Raw genomic sequence first — 20,296 nt, 5'->3', positions numbered from 1 at the left:
ACAGGTCTATTGGTTCTTTTGGCAGTCCATGGCACTTTCAGTATTCTCCTCCAACACCACAACTCAAAGGCATCAATTCTTCTACAATCTTCCTTACATATAGGCCTTACAAATTAAGTTTTCCTTTTTTCCCTTAGCCATTAAGTTGTGCAACCAACCCCATTTCTTTTCACCCCTTAGATAACAAACACTAGAAAAACCTCAACTGTTCCAGCTGATGCTGAAACAGTTTCAGCAAATACCAGAAGGTTCAGTTTTGGCCAAAAAGGAGACATGGATTTCTTATTAAACTTTGTTTTAATGGGTCTCAAAATTCTATAACAAATTTTTGGCTAGGTTGTTTCCATGTAAAAAGTACTGATTTTAAAAACTAGTAAGTTAGAGCTGCCACACAAAAAAGAAGCCATTCCTTTCCTTCTGAAGGTTTTATGATTCATTATTATCATTAACCAGTCTTTTGCTACTAAACTGGACAATTGAGACCAAGAGTTCTGAGTTAGTTCTTCCACCACTGCTGAAGACCTGCGTGTCAGGTGGTAAGGTAATTTTCATTCAGCCTTCTGAGCAGACTTGGTGGCCTTGTCACTCCAGCAGACTCTTTGTTCACTGCCTTGAGGACACCCACAGCAAAGCCATCATTGTTGGTCGTTAAGTGCCATTGAGTTGGTTTCAATTGATAGCAACCCTGTATAGGGCTGCCAAGGAGCGGCTGGTGGGTTTTAACTTCCGACCTTGAGGTTTAAACTGACCTTGTTGGTCAGTGCTTATCCTACAGCACTACACCAGGATTCCAGCAACCATCTGTCTCATATTGCACACAACAAAGAGACCCAGAGGAGGATAGTCTGAGAAGCTCTCAACACCTATGCATTTTCTGGCAACCATGTCAACAGTGGCGGCATCACCAGACTTCAGGAATATGGGGCCATATTCTACCTTCTTACCAGAATGTGGATGAATCTTTTCTCTATCTCTTTTTTTTTTTTTAAGTTTTCATTGTGAACTGAGTGATAGTTTACATGGGAGAACATCAGCCTTAAACTTATCCCATTTTACTTCATCTCATTGTAATAACTACAATCCCCTCCATGCATCATCATTCATTGCTTCCATTCCCTTTGGTGTTTTTTTTTTGTTTTTTTTTTTTTTTTTTTTTTACACCAAAATACTCAGGAATATACATCCATTCAAACAACCAAAAGGCATACCTGCAAGCTTGCCCCCTGGCCACCAGCACACAGCCTCTCTCACCGCTTGAGTCTAGAGTCCCCAGCAGCTCCATCTCTCCACGTCATTGTCTCTGCCACCATCTTTGGTGTCGCTGCTTCTCTGGGTAGGGTTCTGCACTCTGCTCTTCTCCCTTGATGGTCCCAGGGTCCTTCGAGTCTTCTCTTTGAGCTCAGCAAACTTGACAGCAATGTGACCTGTGTGACAATCCAGTGTTCATTTGGTCTGGATGGTTTAGGATGATCACCTGTGCAATGAAGCCAGCTGCTTCCATTGATGGGTCATTTTTGCTGTCACTAGTCACATTGCCATGATGAACATCTTGATAGCAACATTCTTTATGTTGAAGCCTACAGTGTCCCGAGGCAGAGCTTCACTCAAAGCTTCATGGTCCATTTCAGCAGAAATGTAACTTTACTTCAATGGTACTGAAGTGGAACACAGGTGACCACCATGTCCACAGGGACAGCGTCAGCCTCACCAATCTCACAGGCATTCTGCAGAGGCAGATGCAGGGCCTTGTCAGTTGGATGAGCTTCTAGCAATGTGGTCCTACTGGCATTGCCATCCTTACGAGTGACTTTCCATCCCTTGAACCCAGCATTTTAGCACTTGGTTCCAGCATGTTGTCATTATTCCAACCAGAAATTGGCACAAATGATACTATGTCAGGGTTGTAGCCCATTTTCTTAATGTAGGTGCTGACTTCTTTAACGATTTCCTCATATCTCTTCTGACTGTAGGGTGGCTGTATGGACTCTATTTTGTTAACAGCACAGTTAGCTGTTTCACACCCAGTGTGTAAGCCAGAAGCACATGATCAAGGTGTGCACATTCTTAGAGATACCACCTTCAATTTCACCAACACTAACAGCAACCATCAGAACCGCACAGTCAGCCTGTGATTTTCCTGTAATCATGTTTTTAATGAAGTCTCTGTGCTGGGGTTTCAGTGAAGGTCACATAGTACGTCCCAATCTCAGATTTCCATAGGGAGATAGCAGTGGTGATGCCGCACTCACATTCAGCTTTCAGTTTACCCAAGACCCAAGCATACTTAAAGGAGCCCTTCCCCATCTTAGTAGATTCTTTCATAAATTTTTTGTTGGTTCTTTTGTAGATCCCACCACATTTGTAGATCAGGTGACCAGTAGTGTTAGACTTGCTGGAAACTATGAATAAAATGATGATGATCTTGGTATGGATCTTCTCCTTTCCCATTTTGGTTTAAATTTGCAATGGTTTTCACCAACACCTGTATTCTGGCTGCATCCATTGTCAAAAAGTAGTATATCACATTTTTTTTTTCAAATCACTGCTAGTCCTGGTATGGCACTGTGGGTTAATGCGCCACACTGCAAAGCCATTTGAACTGCAAGGTTGGTGGTTTAAGCTCACTAGCTTCTCCTCGGAAACCCTGTAAAGGGTCGCTATGGGTCGGAACTGACTCGATGGCACTTAACAACAACAACAGTCCTGGCATAGAACTATAGGATAAACACTAGACTTCTAATCACAAGGTCGAAGGTTCAAATCCACCATCTGCTCTTTAGAAACCCTATACAGGATCACTATGAGTCAGAACCCACTCGACTGGTAAGTTAGAACCGCTGAACTTATGGTTGAAACTCACCGTGCAGTCCAGTGCTTTTTCCAGTGCCACACCAGAACTCTAGTGTCTCATTAGGTATCTTATTAGAAATTGTCGAAATAAACTTTTTAGCCCTTTCAACAGAACTTTCAAGCTTTTTCAGTTTGGAAAGTTTCTTGTCTAAGATGAGAGAAATGTCTTAAATATTCACCTTTGTCTTTATTTTATTATTATTATTTTTTAATGCTTTATTGTGAATTACTTGATAGTTTACATGGGATAAAGTTAGTTTTACATTCATCCTATTATATCGTTTTATTGCCATGGTTACAATCCCCTCCATGCATCATCAACCAACGAAAGTGTACACCCTGCAAGCCTGCCCCCTGATCGTCAGCACACAGCCCATCTCCCTCTCTGGATCTAAAGTCCCCAGCCACTCCATCTCTCCATGTCATCGTCTCTGCCTCCATCTCTGGCATCACTGCTTCTCTGGGTAGGGTCCCGCTCTCTGCTCTTCTCCCTTGATGGTCCCAGGGACCTCTGCTCCTAGACTGAAAAGTTTATCACTTCCCTCCTTGCTATAAAACGTCTACCTTTACATTTCCAACCCTCACAATCAGTCCTGATAACAATTATTCACTATTGTATCATAAGAGACCTATCCGCATTTCATTGCATCAGCCCCGCCTAGACAGATTGGATACTACTCAGTGGAGATTCTACCTTCCAACATGCCCTCTAGATCTAGGTTCCCTCTTGAAAGCTTATAAGCCATTCACTGCTTGCCTTTGTAGCCACCTCCCCACCCCCCCACTTTGGGTAGCCAATATCCAAGTTTCCCATCCCAGTCTACTCTGTGAATGGAGGGTCACCCTTATCTTTAATAGGAGTCCTGGTGCGGTGCTGTAGGATAAAGCACTGTACTGCAAGGTCAGTGGTTCAAACCCACCAACTGCTCCTTGGAAACCCTGTACAGGGTTGCTGTGAGTCAGAACCGAATGGATGGCACTTAACAACAATAAACAACAGAATGTTTAATTGGTGGTACAGTGGGTTAAATATTGGGCTGCTAACCTGAAGGTCCACAGTTTGAATAAACCACTCACTCTGGAAGAAAGATGAAGCCATCAGTTTTCTGTAAAGATTTATTATTTAGCGGTTCTACTCTGTGGTGGGTCATTATAAGTCAGAATCAACTTGATGACAATTGGTTTGGTTATTTTTTGTTTTTTTATTTTAAATATTAGTATCCTTGGTGGCACAGTGGTGAAGTGCCTTATTGTTAACCAAGATGTCAGTGGCTCAAACCCAGTAGCTATTCCATGGGATAAAGATGTGGCAGTGTGCTTCTGTAAAGATTAAAGCCTAGGAAACCCAATGGGACAGTCTCTGTGATTTGGTATGAACTCGATGGCAATGGATTGGTATCTTAAATATGATAGAGGGAGACAGAGGGATACACTGAGAAATATGGGGGTAGACAGGACCAGAAAGGGAGAGAGAGTGCTTACAAGTTGAAGCAATGTTAGAAGAAACAGAACCTTCCAGAAAGAGAGCTCACAAAGAGAGCAGTATCAGTAGAAAGTGGACTCATGGAGATGGATGTGAGTGACGTTACTAGATTTAGGAGCATGGCCAAGGTCATAGAACTACTAAGTGGCAGCATCAGTTCTTAGATTTGAATCACTGAGACTTCAGGTGGTATTCTCTTACCCACAAAGCAGTTAAAGGAAAACTCATTTCTATAGAACCATCACTATAATAAACACAGAAAGTGATATTTTTGTGACATTTAAGAATCTTTGGGGAAAAAGGTCTCTAGATGGCGTTGGCTCCTACGTTGCTATACTTGAATATTAAGAATGTATAGTCCTGAGATGACAGCTTCTAATGTAATTTTCTATTTTGTTTCAGATCTCATCCTCAGCCTTTAATCACTGTGCTTGAACACAGGCCTGACTGCTGGCCAGTTCTTTTGCAGCAGCTGACAACTTTTTTCCAGCAATGCCCTGAAAGGTAATGTAAAATCAAAGGAGCAAAGGAAGATGGGATAGGATATGCTAATTTTAGAACTTGTTTTTAGCTCCTCTGACTATACCCCCTCCTCACTTATTAACTATTTTATCTGACATTTATCATTTATGACAGACAATAGAAAAAATCTGACTCTTTTTTGCAAAAACAATGTCTTTCTGGCAGTAATAAATGTCGAGGTGTGACGCAAGAGTAACACTGGCTGGGTTGGTGCATGTCAACTTGGCTGACCTGTGATTTTCAGTGGTTTAGCAGTTATATAATGATGTAGCTGGGCAGTTATGTAATCATGTAATTGGGCAGCTATGTAACGATGTAGTCATCCTCCACTTTTTTATCTGTTATGGTTATTCTTGTTTTTGCATAATGTCAGTTTTCACATAATGACATAGTCTTTGGAACCCAAGCATGTTGATAAGTGAGGAAAAGGCAGATGAGTGGGCTTCAAAAAGTTCATGGAAAAACGGGATTGAAAGATAAGGAATTTTTCCATGGATTCTTTTTTTAAAAAAATAAATGTTTTATTGTGAATTGTGTGATAGTTTACATGGGCGAACATTAGTTTTACACTCATTCTATCATACAATGTTTCATTGCCATAGTTACTATCCCGTCCATGCATCATCACCCAACCAAAGGGTGTACCCTGTAAGCCTGACCCTTCATCCTCCCCACGGTCCTCAGCACACAGCCCCTTTCCCTCTCTGGATCTCAAGTCCCCAGCCACTCCAAATCTTCACATCATCTTCTCTGCCTTCCTCTCAGGCCTCACTGCTTCTCTGGGTAGGGTCCCACTCTCCACTCTTCTCCACTGATGGTCCCAGGGCCCTCCGCTCCTAGACTGAAAAGTTAATCACTCCCCTCCTTGCTTTAAAATTTCCACCTTTACATTTCCAACCCTCACAATCAGTCCTGATAACAATTCTTCACTATTACATCACAAGAGACTCATCTGCATCTCATTTCATCAGCCCTTCCTGGACAGGCTGGATACTATTTACTGGAGACTCTACCTTCTTCCATGCCCTTTGGATCTAGGTTCCCTCTCGAAAGCTTGTGAGCCAGTCACTTCTTACCTTTATATCCCTCCCCCCATTTTGGGTAGCCAATGTCCAAGTTGCCCATCCCTGTCTACTCTTTGTGTGGAGGGGGTGGGAATAATTCTTGGAGCAGGGATTTGTTTCCTCTTTTGTGCTACTGCATTTATGGGTGTAGGTCAAGTTTATCAAATTGTATCAGATGACGCCTTTTTCCTTTTCTTTCTTCTTCGTGTTGAGCTCTGTTCATCCAGTCATTGAAGCCAGGTCAAGTGGGTATCATCTGCAAGTGTGGGTGTTCTTGCATCTGTCCGCCCTCTTCTTATCAGCTGGCCACTTCGCTCTCCACTCTAGTCCTCTGTGGTTGTGTCCTTGGCTCTGAACCTATGAGTCCCCAGGTCCTGCCTTGCTGCTGGCTGACCAGGTCTCCACCCGGGTTCACAGTAGTCTGCTGGACAATGTAGGGGTTAGCTCGCCGCTTCATTGATGTTCTTCGGTCACTTCCCCTTATTCCATGGATTTTTTGAAGCTTCCTCATAAGATGTTTTCATATGAAGAAAAGAAAGATCTTAGGGCAAGATGTTTTTTCTGTATTTTTGGTAAGCATAAGAGGAAAAAGAAACCCTCCTGATTTATTGACTGTTGAAATATTGAATCTGAGAAAAGTGTTATTAAAGAAGTTAAGCATTGGTTAGTAGTTAGGCAAGTTGACTACAAATATTTGGTAAACAGGCCACATATCTTTCTCCCCCTGGGAATTGGTTAGTGCATTAATCTCTTTGTTACAATGCAGCCAATTGGGATCAAGTAGTACTGCCAATTGGGATGAGATAGCTCCCTGTGTTAGGTTATATTAAGTTCCCGAAGACCTCCTGACTGTTCTCAGAGTGAACCCCTGTGTTCCACCCTGACTACGGTGGCCCAGGTTCAGCCCCTTATCATCTCCTGTGTTTGTTGTTACCACTGGTTCCTAACTGGTGTCTAGGCCTCCAATTTAGTCCTGCTTAACTCCATTCTCTAAACAGTCATCAAATGAATATATCAGGAGTTCAAATCTTGCTTAAATCTCACAACTGTGGCTTTCAAACTGCATTTGCCATTTACAGACTAAGCCTGGGGAGCATTCCGCCCTTTCTAACCAGCAGCTCTATGTTCACAGTGCTCACAGGTGCATCTTTCATGGAAGCTTAGTATTGGGAAAAATTATTTGGTTTCTGAAACAGCTTGAAAATCCGTGGACTACAGTATAATATCGAATCTATCATGCTAAAGCATGCTAACAGTCTGTCAGGGATGTGATGCATCGCCCCTGATTTATCTGACAGTTTATCCTCAGGCAGCACACTGACTTGCACTTGGTTCCACACAGAAAGCACTGCCATTTGTGCTTTTGCTCAATCACCACTCACCCTGTTCTCTGCACTCTTCCTTCCTGACTCGTTTCTCCATTTTCAATCTCTGTTTCGGTATTCTCTGCTCTAGAAAGTCTTTGTTCGTTAGGTGTCTCTCCTACTTGTGATTTGTAACACCGTTACCACCAATACATCAATATTGTCTTATAATTACACCTTTACGAACTGTGAAGCCTTCTTAAGGGCAAGGACAGTGGCTCATTTTTCTGTGTATTAATAACAGTTGGCACGTTTCTCAGGGCTCCAAAATGTTGCCTTTATGAGTAGGAGCCAGGCACTGGGCTGTGGAGTCAGTGCTTCCTAATATACAAGATCTCTACATACTTAGCATCATCATGCAGGATCCTGACAGGATGCCAGCTATTCTCAGTAGTGCAATGCCTTATACACACCACACCAACCATGTTCATGTGTTCTTGCCCTTGAAGGTAAGCCTTGTAGATTGTTTTTTTGTTTTGTTTTTAGGATTCTGTTTCTGAGTCTGTAACTTCTGTTGTAGATGGGATTTCTAGACAATGTTCTCCTACAGGAGGTTTACAAGTCTAGAGAAGCTTGTAACCAGCTGATTGACTTTGGATAAGAGTTATTGGGCTATATTGAAATCTGAATAGATATGAAAGATTTGTAGAATCTTCCTCACTTGTGTGGGAGGAGCTTAAAGGGAGCCTTGGCAAATTACTCCACCCTTTCTTTGTGTCTGCTAATCTCAAGGACAGCAGTTCACACTTGTCTGCCATTCCTCTGGAGAGAGATGAAACTGTCTGCTCCCATAAAGATTTACAGTTTTGGAAACCTTGTGGGCAGATTTACCATTTAACCCTGATGTGGTGCTTTAGGATAAACACTGGACTCTGGTAACTGAAAGGTCACCAGTTCAAACCCACCAACACCCCTTGAATGGCCAATATAGTGTCACTGTGAATCGTAACTATATGACATACAACAGTGGGTTTGCTGTAAGTTAGAATCAACACGACGGTAGTGGGTTTTTCTTTGCCTTAGATTCCACGTCTACATAATGGGGCTAACATTATTTCCTATATCCTGAAGAAGTGCAGCCAGACTGCTCCTTGGAGGCCAAGATGGCCAAACTTCGTCTCTCATAACTTAGGACATATTGTCAGGCGGGACCAGTCACTGGAGAAGGGTATCATGTTTGGTAAGGTGGAGGGTCAGAGGAAAAGAGGAAGACCCCCAGAGAGATGGATTGGCCAAGTGGCAGCATCAGTGGACTCAAGCGTGGCAACAGTAGTGAGGCTGGCCCAGAATCAGGCAGTGTTTCGTTCTGCTGTGCATAAGGTCACTATGAGTCAGTACCAACTCGATGGAACCTAACAACAACAACAACAACACCATTATGATAGGAGTCTTAGCGTGACACTTTAAGGATTAGCACTTGACCTTAAAGTTGGTTTGGACAACAAGGTAGTTGGTCTAAACTCAACTGGCTGCTCCTTGAAAACCCTATATAGGGCCGCTATGAATCGTAACCGACTCGATGACACTTAACAACAGCAACAACAGTTATGTTAAGGGACCCTGGTAGCACAATGGTTAAAGTGCTAAGGTGCCAATCAGAGGGTCACTAGTTTGAACACACTAGCCACTCTATGGGAGAAAAGACCTGGCGATCTCTTCTCATAATGCTTATAGCCTATGGGGAGAACAGTGTAGTGGTTGCTGAAAAAACTAAAAGCTAAAAAATACCAATTGTTACATGGCATCAAGAGTTCCAACTCAGAGTGACCTTGGGTAGAGTTTTTGACAAGCAGCTGGTGGGTTTGAACTGCTGATCTTGTGGTTAGTAGTCTAGTGCTTATCCTAGAGTGCTGCACCAGATTCATGTGGCCTAGCAGTTTCACTCTTAGGTATATGCTTAAATGACTTGAAAGCAGAGACTCAAACAAATTTGTACACCAATGTTCATTGCGACACTATTTACAATAGCCAAAAGGTGGAAACAGCTTAAATGCCTATCAGCAAATGAATGGATAAACAAAATGTGGTATATATATACAATGGATGGAATACTACTCATCTTGTTAGAGAAGTGAAGTCTTAACACATTCCTAAAATAAGGATGAAGCCACAAGCTGCTAAGTGAAATAAATCAGTCACAGAAGGAGAAATATATGAACTCACTTACATAAAAACACAAGATAAATGCATAGAGACTAAACATTGTTAGTGGTTATCAGAGGTGGGAAGGAGCTCTGGTAGCGTAGTGGTTATGAGTCGGGCTGCTAACCTTAAGGTCAGCAGTTCGAAACTACCATCCGTTCCATGGGAGAAAGATGAGGCTTTCTACTCCCCTGAAGATTTATAGCCTAGGAAACCTTATGCAGGTCCCTATGAGTCAGAAATGGCTTCACGGTACACTACCACCACCAGAGGTGGAAGGGATGGAGGAAAGAGTGGGGTTAATGTTGATGGAAATGTCACCTTGATTGAGTGTAGGGTAGCACAACCAGTTACTATAATTGTTGTCAATAGTTATCACTTGTAAAAAGTTGAATTGACAAAAGTTGTGTGATAAATTACAACAGTGACAACAACCATAAAAAAAGTAGCTGCTGTACATCCAGAAATCTTGTGGAATTTGGTTTCTTGGTTAAGCAGTTTAGGGACATGGTTTCATGGAAAATCCCAGTTAATTGACCTAGTAACATGTTCAGGGACTTCTGTTGTGGCGCTGTAGGATCAGCACTGGACTGTGAACCACACAGTCAGCAGTTCAAACCCACCACTGCTCCTCAGAATCCCTTTACAGGGTTGCTATGAGTCGGAACATACTTGCCGGCACTTAACAACGTGTTTAGAGCATCTGTTTTATCTCCTAGTTCTATGCATAGTGTCTGGGGTCTTAAGAACTTGTAAGTAGGCGTATAACACACATTATTTTTCTATTGTTCTGGAACAGCAGAGGAAGAAGTAGAATCAGGACTAGGAGGAGACTGTAGCATATGTGGCTAATTGCCTCTATGATCAGTTGTCTTCTTTGCATGAGACCAAAAGAACTGAATGGTGTCTGACTACCGTTGCTGAACATTATGATCCAAGATTCTATAGCAGAATTTTGATCAAAAAGGGGAAAATGCAGAACAAAATTTCTAGTGCTCATGGACCCCAGACTTTTTGGAACCATAAGACTGGATGAACCCTTGAAGCTATTGCCCTGAGATCATCTTTAAATCTTAAGACAAAAATATCCCCTGAAATCTTCTTAAAATGAATCATTAGTTATAGGTTAGTGTAACTAGTAAAACATGTCTGCTTTGAGCATTATGCTCTCTGTAACTATAGAACACCATTGACAAAAGAAATTCCAAACATTAAATAGGAACCTTATGGGTAAGGGAATTAATGTTAGTAGAAGAGGCACAGCTCGGAATAGGAGGATAAGTATGGTTACCTGAAGAATGTCATCAATGTCACTAAACTACATGCAGAAACTGTTGATGAGTGTGTGTTTTGATGGGTATATTCTTATCAACAATCAAAGCAATAAATTTGTATATTAAAATTACAGCTTAGAAAACTCTGAAGAAGTTCTACTGTGTCCTATAAGGTCGTTGTGAGTTGGACTGAGATCAAGGGCACCCAACAAGAACAATATTGTGGTGGTGATCATATGAATCTAAAGATTTAAAGTGTGATAACTTGCACACACTAAGGGTTAACAAGTTAGTGAGTAAATGTTCACCATTCTCCTAATCCTCTTCGGGTGATTGTGTGACTTTGTTTTATATAGATTTTCACTATAGAGTTTTTCCAAAAATGGTTGCCGATGTCATACTTGTGGAGAGTGGCTCCTGACATCTGTAACTCTGAAAAGGTTCTCAGATGATCTCGATGTTCACTAAAAAGGACTGGTTGGGGAGCCGTAGATGCTAGCCTAGTGTTTAGAGACCTTCTTGGTCTTGGCGTCAGGCTTATGATCTGTAAGTCTTGAGTGGTTTTCACTGATGCACAAAGAACTGTTTGGCACTGGTTTAGGTGGAATAGAACAATAAAGAAAAAAATTGTATGTAATGGTACGAAGGGGCTTCAGAATGTTTGTAGAAAAATTACGTTATCTTTTCATTCCATTTTTCCATGAACTTTGAAGCCCCTTCGTAGTTTATGGCATACGATGAAGTAGAAGTTGATGTTTGTCACTTATCTGCTTAGTCCTGTGTTTCACATGGTAAATGGCTAACCACTGTGTGAATTGCAGGTCAGAGACTCCATGTGTCCAAATAATGGCACCATTTCTGTGGTATCTATATTGTGAACCATCCCAGTTACAAGAGTATGCTGAACTTCGACTAGCCCTGCTCAAAGTCTTGCTTCAACCCTGGATACTTTGTGAAAAAGAACAACCATCAGTATTGGAACAACATATTCTTCAACTGTGTTGTGACATGGTTCCGTGTTTGCAGGTGAGCCTTCTCATCCTCCTTTGTTGATGTTAGCATCAGCATCTGCACTAGTAAGTGTTGATTGTCATTGTCCTATGTGAGGTAGTTAAGTACCTAAGTGGTGGGGAAAACTCAGAAACAGTTGTAGCTCTAGAAATGCTTGTGATATTTTGAAGGAGATAAAACTCAAATCTATATTTAATGTTAATATATATAATGTTAACTAATTTCATAGAAACCTAAGCAACATAGTTCATTTTGGAACCAGTAGGAAAGAAAACTTTCCTTCATGCAATAAGAAAGACTTAAGGGAAAAGAATTTTGAGTTGAGATTTTCTATGCTAGACATTGTAAGAATTACAAGAAAAAGATGCATCTATTTGTACAAATTAGAAAAAAGGGTGCCTCCGGATAGATAGGGCCCTGGAGGTACAGGGGTTGGGGAGTTCAGTTCTGGCTAGATAGTGACTCACATGTCCCCTTACAACATAGGTGGTGGCCCTATGGATCCTGCTCTTAAGAAGCCCACACTTTAGTAAGGGAATTAGGACAAGCATATACATTTTTCTAATTCAGAGTCGGTGGATGAATGTTGTTGAACAGAGGTATTGAGAAAATGTTGAGGAACTTGAGAGAAGAGAACAAGCTGATCAAATATCTATAATTACAGAATAAAAAAAATTCCAGTTGCCAGTGTTTTGTGATTTAATGGAGTGACTCATTTATCATGCCGTCCCATCCCATAATCAAGGTTTGTCGTTAGACTTGAATCTAACCACCTTGCTGCTTAGCTGATGGAAGGAATGTGCGTATTTTTCAAAGTGATCAGTTGAGGTCACACATGACCTGTTTGCCTTAGTACCGAAAGACTAGAGTCAATCTTTTCCCTTGTGCCTCATAAATGGCCTTTCCTGTAATCAAGTCAGAGAAAAGTGCATGAAAACAAATTGTCTGTGTCATTTCATAAAGCTCTTGTTTTGTGTGGGCAATAAAGCAATGGAATAGGCAGAATATCTTGAACTAGGTTGTGTCATTTGGTATCAGGCCTATTCTGTGTTCTTAGGTAAGTATTTATTTGCCTGTGTGGATAGAACTCTATTGACAAGTCTAAATATTTATAGAAATGAGATCTGTGGAATATTTCTGAAAATCGTGGCTTGCTAATATAATTAAGACAATAAATATATAATTTGGAACTGTTGAAATTAGTGACATAAATATTTGTTGCTTTATTAAGTGCTGTCAAGTTGGTTCCGACCCATAGCGACCCTCTGTATAGGGTTTCTGAGGAGCCACTGGTGAGCTCGAACCACTGACCTTGCGGTTCAAACCAACTTTGCAGTCCAGCACATTAACCTATAGTACCATACCAGGACTCCTAAATATATTTAGTCACTTAACAAATCAGCTTTGTTAAAATGAATCTGAGAGTTGGTAGGAGCCTTGCTGTTAAGTACTGTGGAGTTGGTCCTGACTCATAATGACCCTATATAGGGTTTCCAAGGAGCGACTGGTGGTTCAAACCTTGTGGTTCAAACCGACCTTGTGTCCAGTGCTTTATCTCACAGCACCACACTAGGAAATTCTATAATCTCCTACTATAGGGAGTTCTTATATTTTCTAATGTTGTTAAAGACCATCGAATTGGTTCCAACTCATAGTGAACCTGAATACGGTTTCCTGGGAGTAACTGGTGGGTTTGAGCTGCCAACTTTGCAATTTGTGCCCATTCCAAAGAGAGGTGACCCAACGGAATGTGGAAATCATCGGACAATCTCTTTGATATCTCAAGTGAGTAAAGTTTTGCTAAAGGTAATACAGAAACGGCTACAATCATACATTGACAGAGAACTTCCAGAGGTTCAAGCTGGATTCAGAAGAGGCCGTGGAACGAGAGATATCATTGCTGATGTCCGATGGATCTTGGCTGAAAGCAGAGAATATCAGAAGGATGTTTACCTGTCCTTTATTGACTACACAAAGGCTTTCGATTGTGTGGATCATGACAAGCTATGGACAACATTGAGAAGTATGAGTATTCCAGAACACTTAATTGTACTTCTAAGAAATCTGTACCTAGACCAAGAAGCAGTTGTTCGAACAGAACATGGGAACACTGAATGTTTTAAAATTGGGAAAGGTGTGAGACAGGGTTGTATTCTTTCACCATACTTATTCAACCTGTATGCTGAGCAACTAATACGAGAAGCTGGGTTCTATGAAGAAAAACGTGGCATCAGGATTGGAGGAAGACTCATTAACAACCTGTGATATGCAGATGATACAACCTTGCTTGCTGAAAGTGAAGAGGACTTGAAACATTTACTTATGAAGATTAAAGAGCACAGCCTTCGATATGGATTACATCTCAATGTCAAGAAAACAAAAATCCTCACCACTGTACCAATAAACAACATTCTTATCAATGGAGAAAAGATTGAAGTTGTCAAGGACTTCATTCTTCTTGGATCAACTATCAACACTCGCGGAAGTAGCAGTCAAGAGATCAGACGACGTATTGCACTGGGCAAATCTGCTGCACAGGAACTTTTTAAAGTATTGAAGAGCAGAGATGTCAGCTTGAGGACTAGGGTGCACCTGACCCAGGCCATTGTGTTTTCAATAGCCTCATATGGATGCGAAAGCTGGACAGTGAATAAGGAGGATCGTAGAAGAATTGATGCCTTTGAGTTGTGGTGTTGGAGGAGAATACTGAGGGTGCCATGGACTGCCAAAAGAACCAATAGATCTGTTTTGGAAGAAGTGCAGCCAGAGTGCTCCTTGGAGGCCAGGATGGCTAAGCTTCATCTCTCCTACTTTGGACATGTAGTCCGGAGGAAACAATCATTGGAGAAAGATGTCATGCTGGGTAGGGTGGAGGGTCAGAGAAAAAGAGGAAGACCCCCAACGAGATGGATCGGCCAGGTGGCATCATTGATGGACTCGGGGGTGGCAGCGGTGGTGAGGTTGGCCCAGGATCGAGCATTGTTTTGTTCTGCTGTGCATGGGGTTGCTATGAGTCGGTTCCGACTCGATGGCACCTGACAACAACAACAACAACTTACCCTACAGTGCCACACCAGGAACCCATATTTTCTAATTATTGTGAGATTCAATCATCTCACAACTGACTAAATATTTCTGTGATAGGAAGCAAACTATTTTGCAAGGCAGCCATTTCTATGACTTTAAAAAAATCCTATTGACCTGCATTTTCTTAGGACTCTACCAGTTAGTCTCTGTTCTTTGCAAAACAAAATGAAATACACTTCTTACAAATGCAGTTGCATCCTGTCTTGTTTTCCTTTCTTTCTCTCCTTTCCCTCTTCCTGATTGAACTGACTTCTCCGTGGGCAGTGGTGTGTAGACCTCTCACTGTCCCATGCCAGGAGTGGTCTAGTGTATTGGTTCACAGCGGGAACTGTCATGAAATAGTCCTCTCACGGCTGAGTGCACTTCTCTATCGATGGTGGCTTCAGACTGAGTTCTGCAAAACAGTCACATTTACACTACTTTGGTTTTGATTTGTAGAAATAGTCACACCCCTCTGTGATCTATGCTGACTGTAGTCAATGAAAACTACTTTTTTTCCCCCTTCACACACCAATTGTTCTTCCATTTATGTTTGTTCGTTGTCTGTTTTTAACTTACCTGTCTTAAAGATCATTCTATTGGCTTTAGCTCCAATAGTTCCTTCTTTTTAAATTATGACCCCTGCGCTCTCATGCATTATCCATTATGCAAGTACATGATAGATTTCTGTGTAAAGCTACACCATTTCTTCAAAAATACTCTTATTAAGGATTTTGGTGATACCAAATATCAGGCAGTGTTTATCAAGTTTTTATTTTGTTTTATTTTTTTGAACATTTTAGATATGAACCTCATAAATGTACTCATCACTTCACTTTAACAGCTATCTGCATTTTGTCCAGTGTGAATTTTGTGTTGACAAATTTTTCCTTTGAAAGGACAGTACAGATTTCCTGAGAAATGCAGAATATATGTCACTTCTGATATTAACTACAGTACTGGTGGTGCTATAGGAGAAATGCTGGACTGCTGACCACACAGCTGCCTGTTGGAAAAGGATGAAGCCGTGTGCTTCTGTAGAAATGTGCAATCTGAAACCCTATGTAGACTTGCTGTAATTAGAACTGCCTCATTGGCAGTGGGTACACACATAGGAGCACATTCCTGTCTATGAAAAAGAGAAGCAGTTTCATTGAGTTAAAATTTGCCTAATGTGAAGTTCACTCATTCTAATTTAAAGTCCTTTCAAGGTTTTGTAGGATCATCACCACAATCTGGTTATCTAGTTTTCAGATATACCCATTGTCTCCTCTCCTCAAGTCTTGCCTCCTTATTTAAAAATGGATCTGCATTAGAGAGTCATAACTAAATAAACTTGCATTTTATTAGTGTTGAAAACCACATTTTCATGAACAACAAAAGATCAAAGTGTTTTTAGTAAAGGATCAATGGAAGTAATGCATTATAGTGTTTTTGTTTTAATATTGTCAAGGTTGGGTGTGAGTGAATACCCTTTCTTCTTTGATCAGTATAGTATTTTGGGTTTTTTTGTTTGTTTGTTTGTTTGTTTTTGGTATAATATGAAACTCTAACCTTTGAGAAAATATTTTTAAAGAGAACATACTATTGGGGAGACAGTCCTAACTTTACCTAAAAAGTTAATTCCCAAATCAAAGAAATATGTTGCCAAACATATGTGAGGCTTCCCTTCATTTTAAATCCCTTTGATTTCTTGGTGGCCTTTTGACTTTTCTACTGCGTGTTTGTAAAACAGAAAAATAACTGAGTTACTGAACTGTTCACACTTATTTTTTTTCTTACTTAATATGCTCTACCATTTCCTCCCCTTTGATCTTTTAATATATTTTCCCCTTTTATTTGCTAGGAATTGATTTTTTCTCTGTGTATAACTTAAGGTCATTTTGGGACATTGTGGTGGTAATCACTGGTGAAAGGTACAAGCAAACAACCATGGGCTTCCCTTTGATAAATTTAACAGACCCAAGGCTCCTGATTGAAGCAGATGGTTCATTGTTTGTAGTCTCTGGGAAATGCCAGTGTGACTGAGAGCTGGACCATATTCTTAATGGAGTCCTGGTGTGGTGCTGCGGGTTAATGCGCTGGTCTGCAAGGTCAGTTTGAACTGCAAGGTCAGGGTTCAAGCTCACCAGCCACTCCTCAGAAACCCTATACAGGGTCACTATGAGTCGCAACTGACTCGACAGGACTTAACAACAACAACTGGAGTTTTGATCAGAACAGCTGGGTTTCAATTGAGTTGGGATTTTCAAGAGCACCATAGTCCTTCCTGTCTAATACATTAGCCTGTTGAGAAGACACCCTACCATTTGCACATAATCTTTCATTACATCTGCCAACTATGGAAATGATGCTCTCAGTTAAGGCTGTTTGAGCAAATGTCTTGTCTATGCTTATGCATTAGACTAACATGCTGACCCTTGACTATCAGGTGCCTATGCTGGTATTAGAGAAAGTAGAGTTTACTTAGAGAGTTCCAAAACAGCTTTAATGGATGTCCTTCAACATGTTAACATTACCATGTAGTTTGTCTTAAGACATTTGCACACAGACAAGCTAGAAAAATAAACGAAAAGAATTGGTGCCAGTTAGCAGTAACAAAAACAGCAACAAATTGTATTTTGGCTAGTGACAAAAGAAGAGAGCAGAGTTGTATGGTTTAACTGTCAATGAGTTATGTAACTTTTTCATCACTTTTAAGTCTGTCGATTTAGAGAAAATTTTTTTATTTTCAAAAGCTTCTGTGTAGCTTAAAATTGTCCTCTGGTTTGTATGCTATTGTAAAGTTATAAAATATTTTTTTAAAAAAACAGATAAAAGATTTGATACAGACAACAGAAGTGATGCTGTTTATTGAGGAAGTATATTTAAACCTCTTGCATCACCCCATCTTCTGGAACATTCAGCTTACTCAGATGACCCTGCAGCTGCTCTGTATTTGTGAAGTCAGTTTACACAAAACTGGAGAATGCTCATCTCTTATTCACCTTGTAGAGCGCGGTGCTGAATTTCTGAAGGAGGTAAGGTTTTTTATTGTGATTCAAGTGATAGTTTATAGAAAAAATTGATTTTCCATTTAACATTTAATTCATCCACATTTTATTTCATGACGTTGATTACAGGCCCACAATGTAGCAGAACTCTTCTCACTTTCTTCTCGTGTTTACTGTTTCCATTTAGTCTCCTTTCCTATCCATTCTTGCCTTCAGAACTTCATCCTTTGGCAAATGGCACCTTTTTAATTGTGTATGATTGATTGTCCTAAGGAGTGTTTACCTTCCTGGTGTTATTGTTTAGCTGGTCAATAATTTGGCTGAAAGTTGAGCCGTGGAGGTGAATTCAGTTGTAGGTCTGAAAAGTGACTAAGAACCATAGTTTTGGGAGTTCTGCCAGTCTCTGTGTAACCAATAAGCCTGATCATTTTTATGATTTGAAGTTTTGTTTCACATTTTTATCCCATTCTATCCAGAATCCTCAATTGTGACCCTTTCATAATGGTCAGCAATGGCATTTGGGTACCATGTAGTTCTCTGGTCTTGATTGTGAAAGCTGAGATTCTTGTGGTCCATTAGCCCTTTGGATTAATTGTTTCCATGCATCTTTGATTTTCTTTGCTCAAGACAGAGAAAGACCAATAGTTAGTTGCACTTTAGATGGCTGTTTGCAAGCTTTTACGACTCCAGTCGTTACTCACCAATGATATCCCATGCCAGTACAGTTTTACTAAAGATAATAAAAAAATGGCTGCAAGCATACATTAGTGGTGAACTTCCAGAGATTCAAGTTGGTTTCAGAAGACGGTGTGAAATGAGGAATATCGTTGTTAATGTTAGATGGATCTTGGCTGAAAGCATAGAATACCAGAAATATGTTTACCTGTGCTTTATGGACTATGAAAACTCTTTCAGTTGTGTGGATCATGAGAAACTATGGACAAGTTTGCAAAATATGAGTATTCCAGAACAGTAAATTGTGCTCATGAGGAACCTGTACATAGACCAAGAGGCAGTTGTTCAAATTGAACAAGGGAATACTGAATGGTTTAAAATTAGGAAAGTGTTTCATTCTGTTGTGCATAAGGTCTCTATGAGTTGGAACTAACTCTAAGCATCTAACAACAAAAAGATCCTTTGGTGTCCGTTAACAAACAAACTAAAGACACTTGTTCCCTCTCAGAATTGTGAGCAACTCAAGATTCATTATTCTATTCGTCCACTGTTGCTTATCTTAATTTTTAATATCTTGGTATCTAATTCTTTCTTTCAACTTCTATCATGAACAGGCCAGTCTTTTCATCTTTCCTGAAGAGTTCCATTTTCCATTCATACCTCCATATCTTTAAGTTCCATATACTTAAAATGCTTCTATTCATTTTCAGGACACCTATAAAGCTACTTTGTGAATCTTCCAGTGATATTCTTTGTGAAAAGAGCTCCTAGTGGTACTGTTAGTGTTCAGTAATGCTCTTGTTCATCTCCCATCTCTTGGTTGCTTCTGTAAAGATTTACTGCTTCCAAAACCCTATTCAGAGTCGCTATGAGTTGGAATTGACTTCAGGCACACAAACACTACCAGCATCACCAAGGTCAAGAGGGATATGGATGGTTAGTCATTCCTTAGGCTGTTTCCACCTTTTAGCTATTGTGATCAGTGTGTTTTTGCATTTTTTAAATTGTCCATGATAAAAGCAAAGAAGATGATTTTTGCCCTTTTTAAGAGGTAAAGGAGAGATATATACTAAATAATGTGATAAAGAATATTTATTAATTTGGGCCAGAGTTGATTGTTGTTGTTGTTAAGTGCTGTGGAGTCGTTTCCTACTCATAGCGACCCTGTATAGGGTTTCCGAGGAGCAGCTGGTGAGTTTGAACCACTGACCTTGCAGTTCAAACCAACCTTGTGGTCAAGAGCTTATCCTACAGCACCACACCAGGACTAAAATTACTATTTCCTGTGTGTCAGACCAAATTGTTTTCTTGCATGAGTTTTTCAATCATATGGGTCTACCTTACAGATTTTCTTTCTCTTTATGATTCCTAAGTACTACTGCTCTGGACATGCTTCTGTAAAATTTCAGGAGGAAGTAATTTTAGCAATGTATGTTGTTGTTAAGTGCTGTAGAGTCAGTTTCAACTCTTAGCAACCCTGTATAGAATTTCCAAGGTTTGGGCCACCGACCTTGAGGTTCAAACCAACCTTGCAATGTACCGCTCAACTACAGCGCCATACCAGGACTCCTTTCTCCTTTAGTTGCATAATATATTAAGATGTTCTTTATTTTGAGGCGGCTTGGTGGCATAGTGGGTTAACTGTAGGGATTTTAACCATAAGGTCGGAGGTTCAATTCCAACAACTGCTCCTTGGGGAAAAAATGAGGCTATCTGCCCCTGAAAGATTTACCGTGTCAGAAACCCTAAAGAGCTATTCTGCTCTGTCCTGTGGGTCACTCTGAGTCACACTCGATTCAGTGGCAGTGGATTTTATATTTCCTGTTTGTTTACTTGGAAACGGTAAATGATA

General features: G+C 40.5%; 1 protein-coding gene across 1 annotated transcript in view; it reads left to right on the top strand.

The window, feature by feature from the left end:
* The window catches only part of FOCAD (focadhesin), a 354,257-nt gene that overhangs the window by 56,595 nt on the left and 277,366 nt on the right, over positions 1-20,296 (top strand). The window contains exons 5-7 of the mRNA XM_006864465.1: positions 4,736-4,837; positions 11,521-11,725; positions 17,590-17,796. Of these exons, the coding sequence (XP_006864527.1) occupies positions 4,736-4,837; positions 11,521-11,725; positions 17,590-17,796 (514 nt within the window). The remainder of the gene's footprint in view (positions 1-4,735; positions 4,838-11,520; positions 11,726-17,589; positions 17,797-20,296) is intronic.

This window comes from Chrysochloris asiatica, unplaced genomic scaffold (assembly GCF_000296735.1).
Source record: "Chrysochloris asiatica unplaced genomic scaffold, ChrAsi1.0 scaffold00065, whole genome shotgun sequence".
NCBI classification, from domain to species: domain Eukaryota; kingdom Metazoa; phylum Chordata; class Mammalia; order Afrosoricida; family Chrysochloridae; genus Chrysochloris; species Chrysochloris asiatica.
This window is presented reverse-complemented; position numbering and strand designations above follow the sequence as displayed.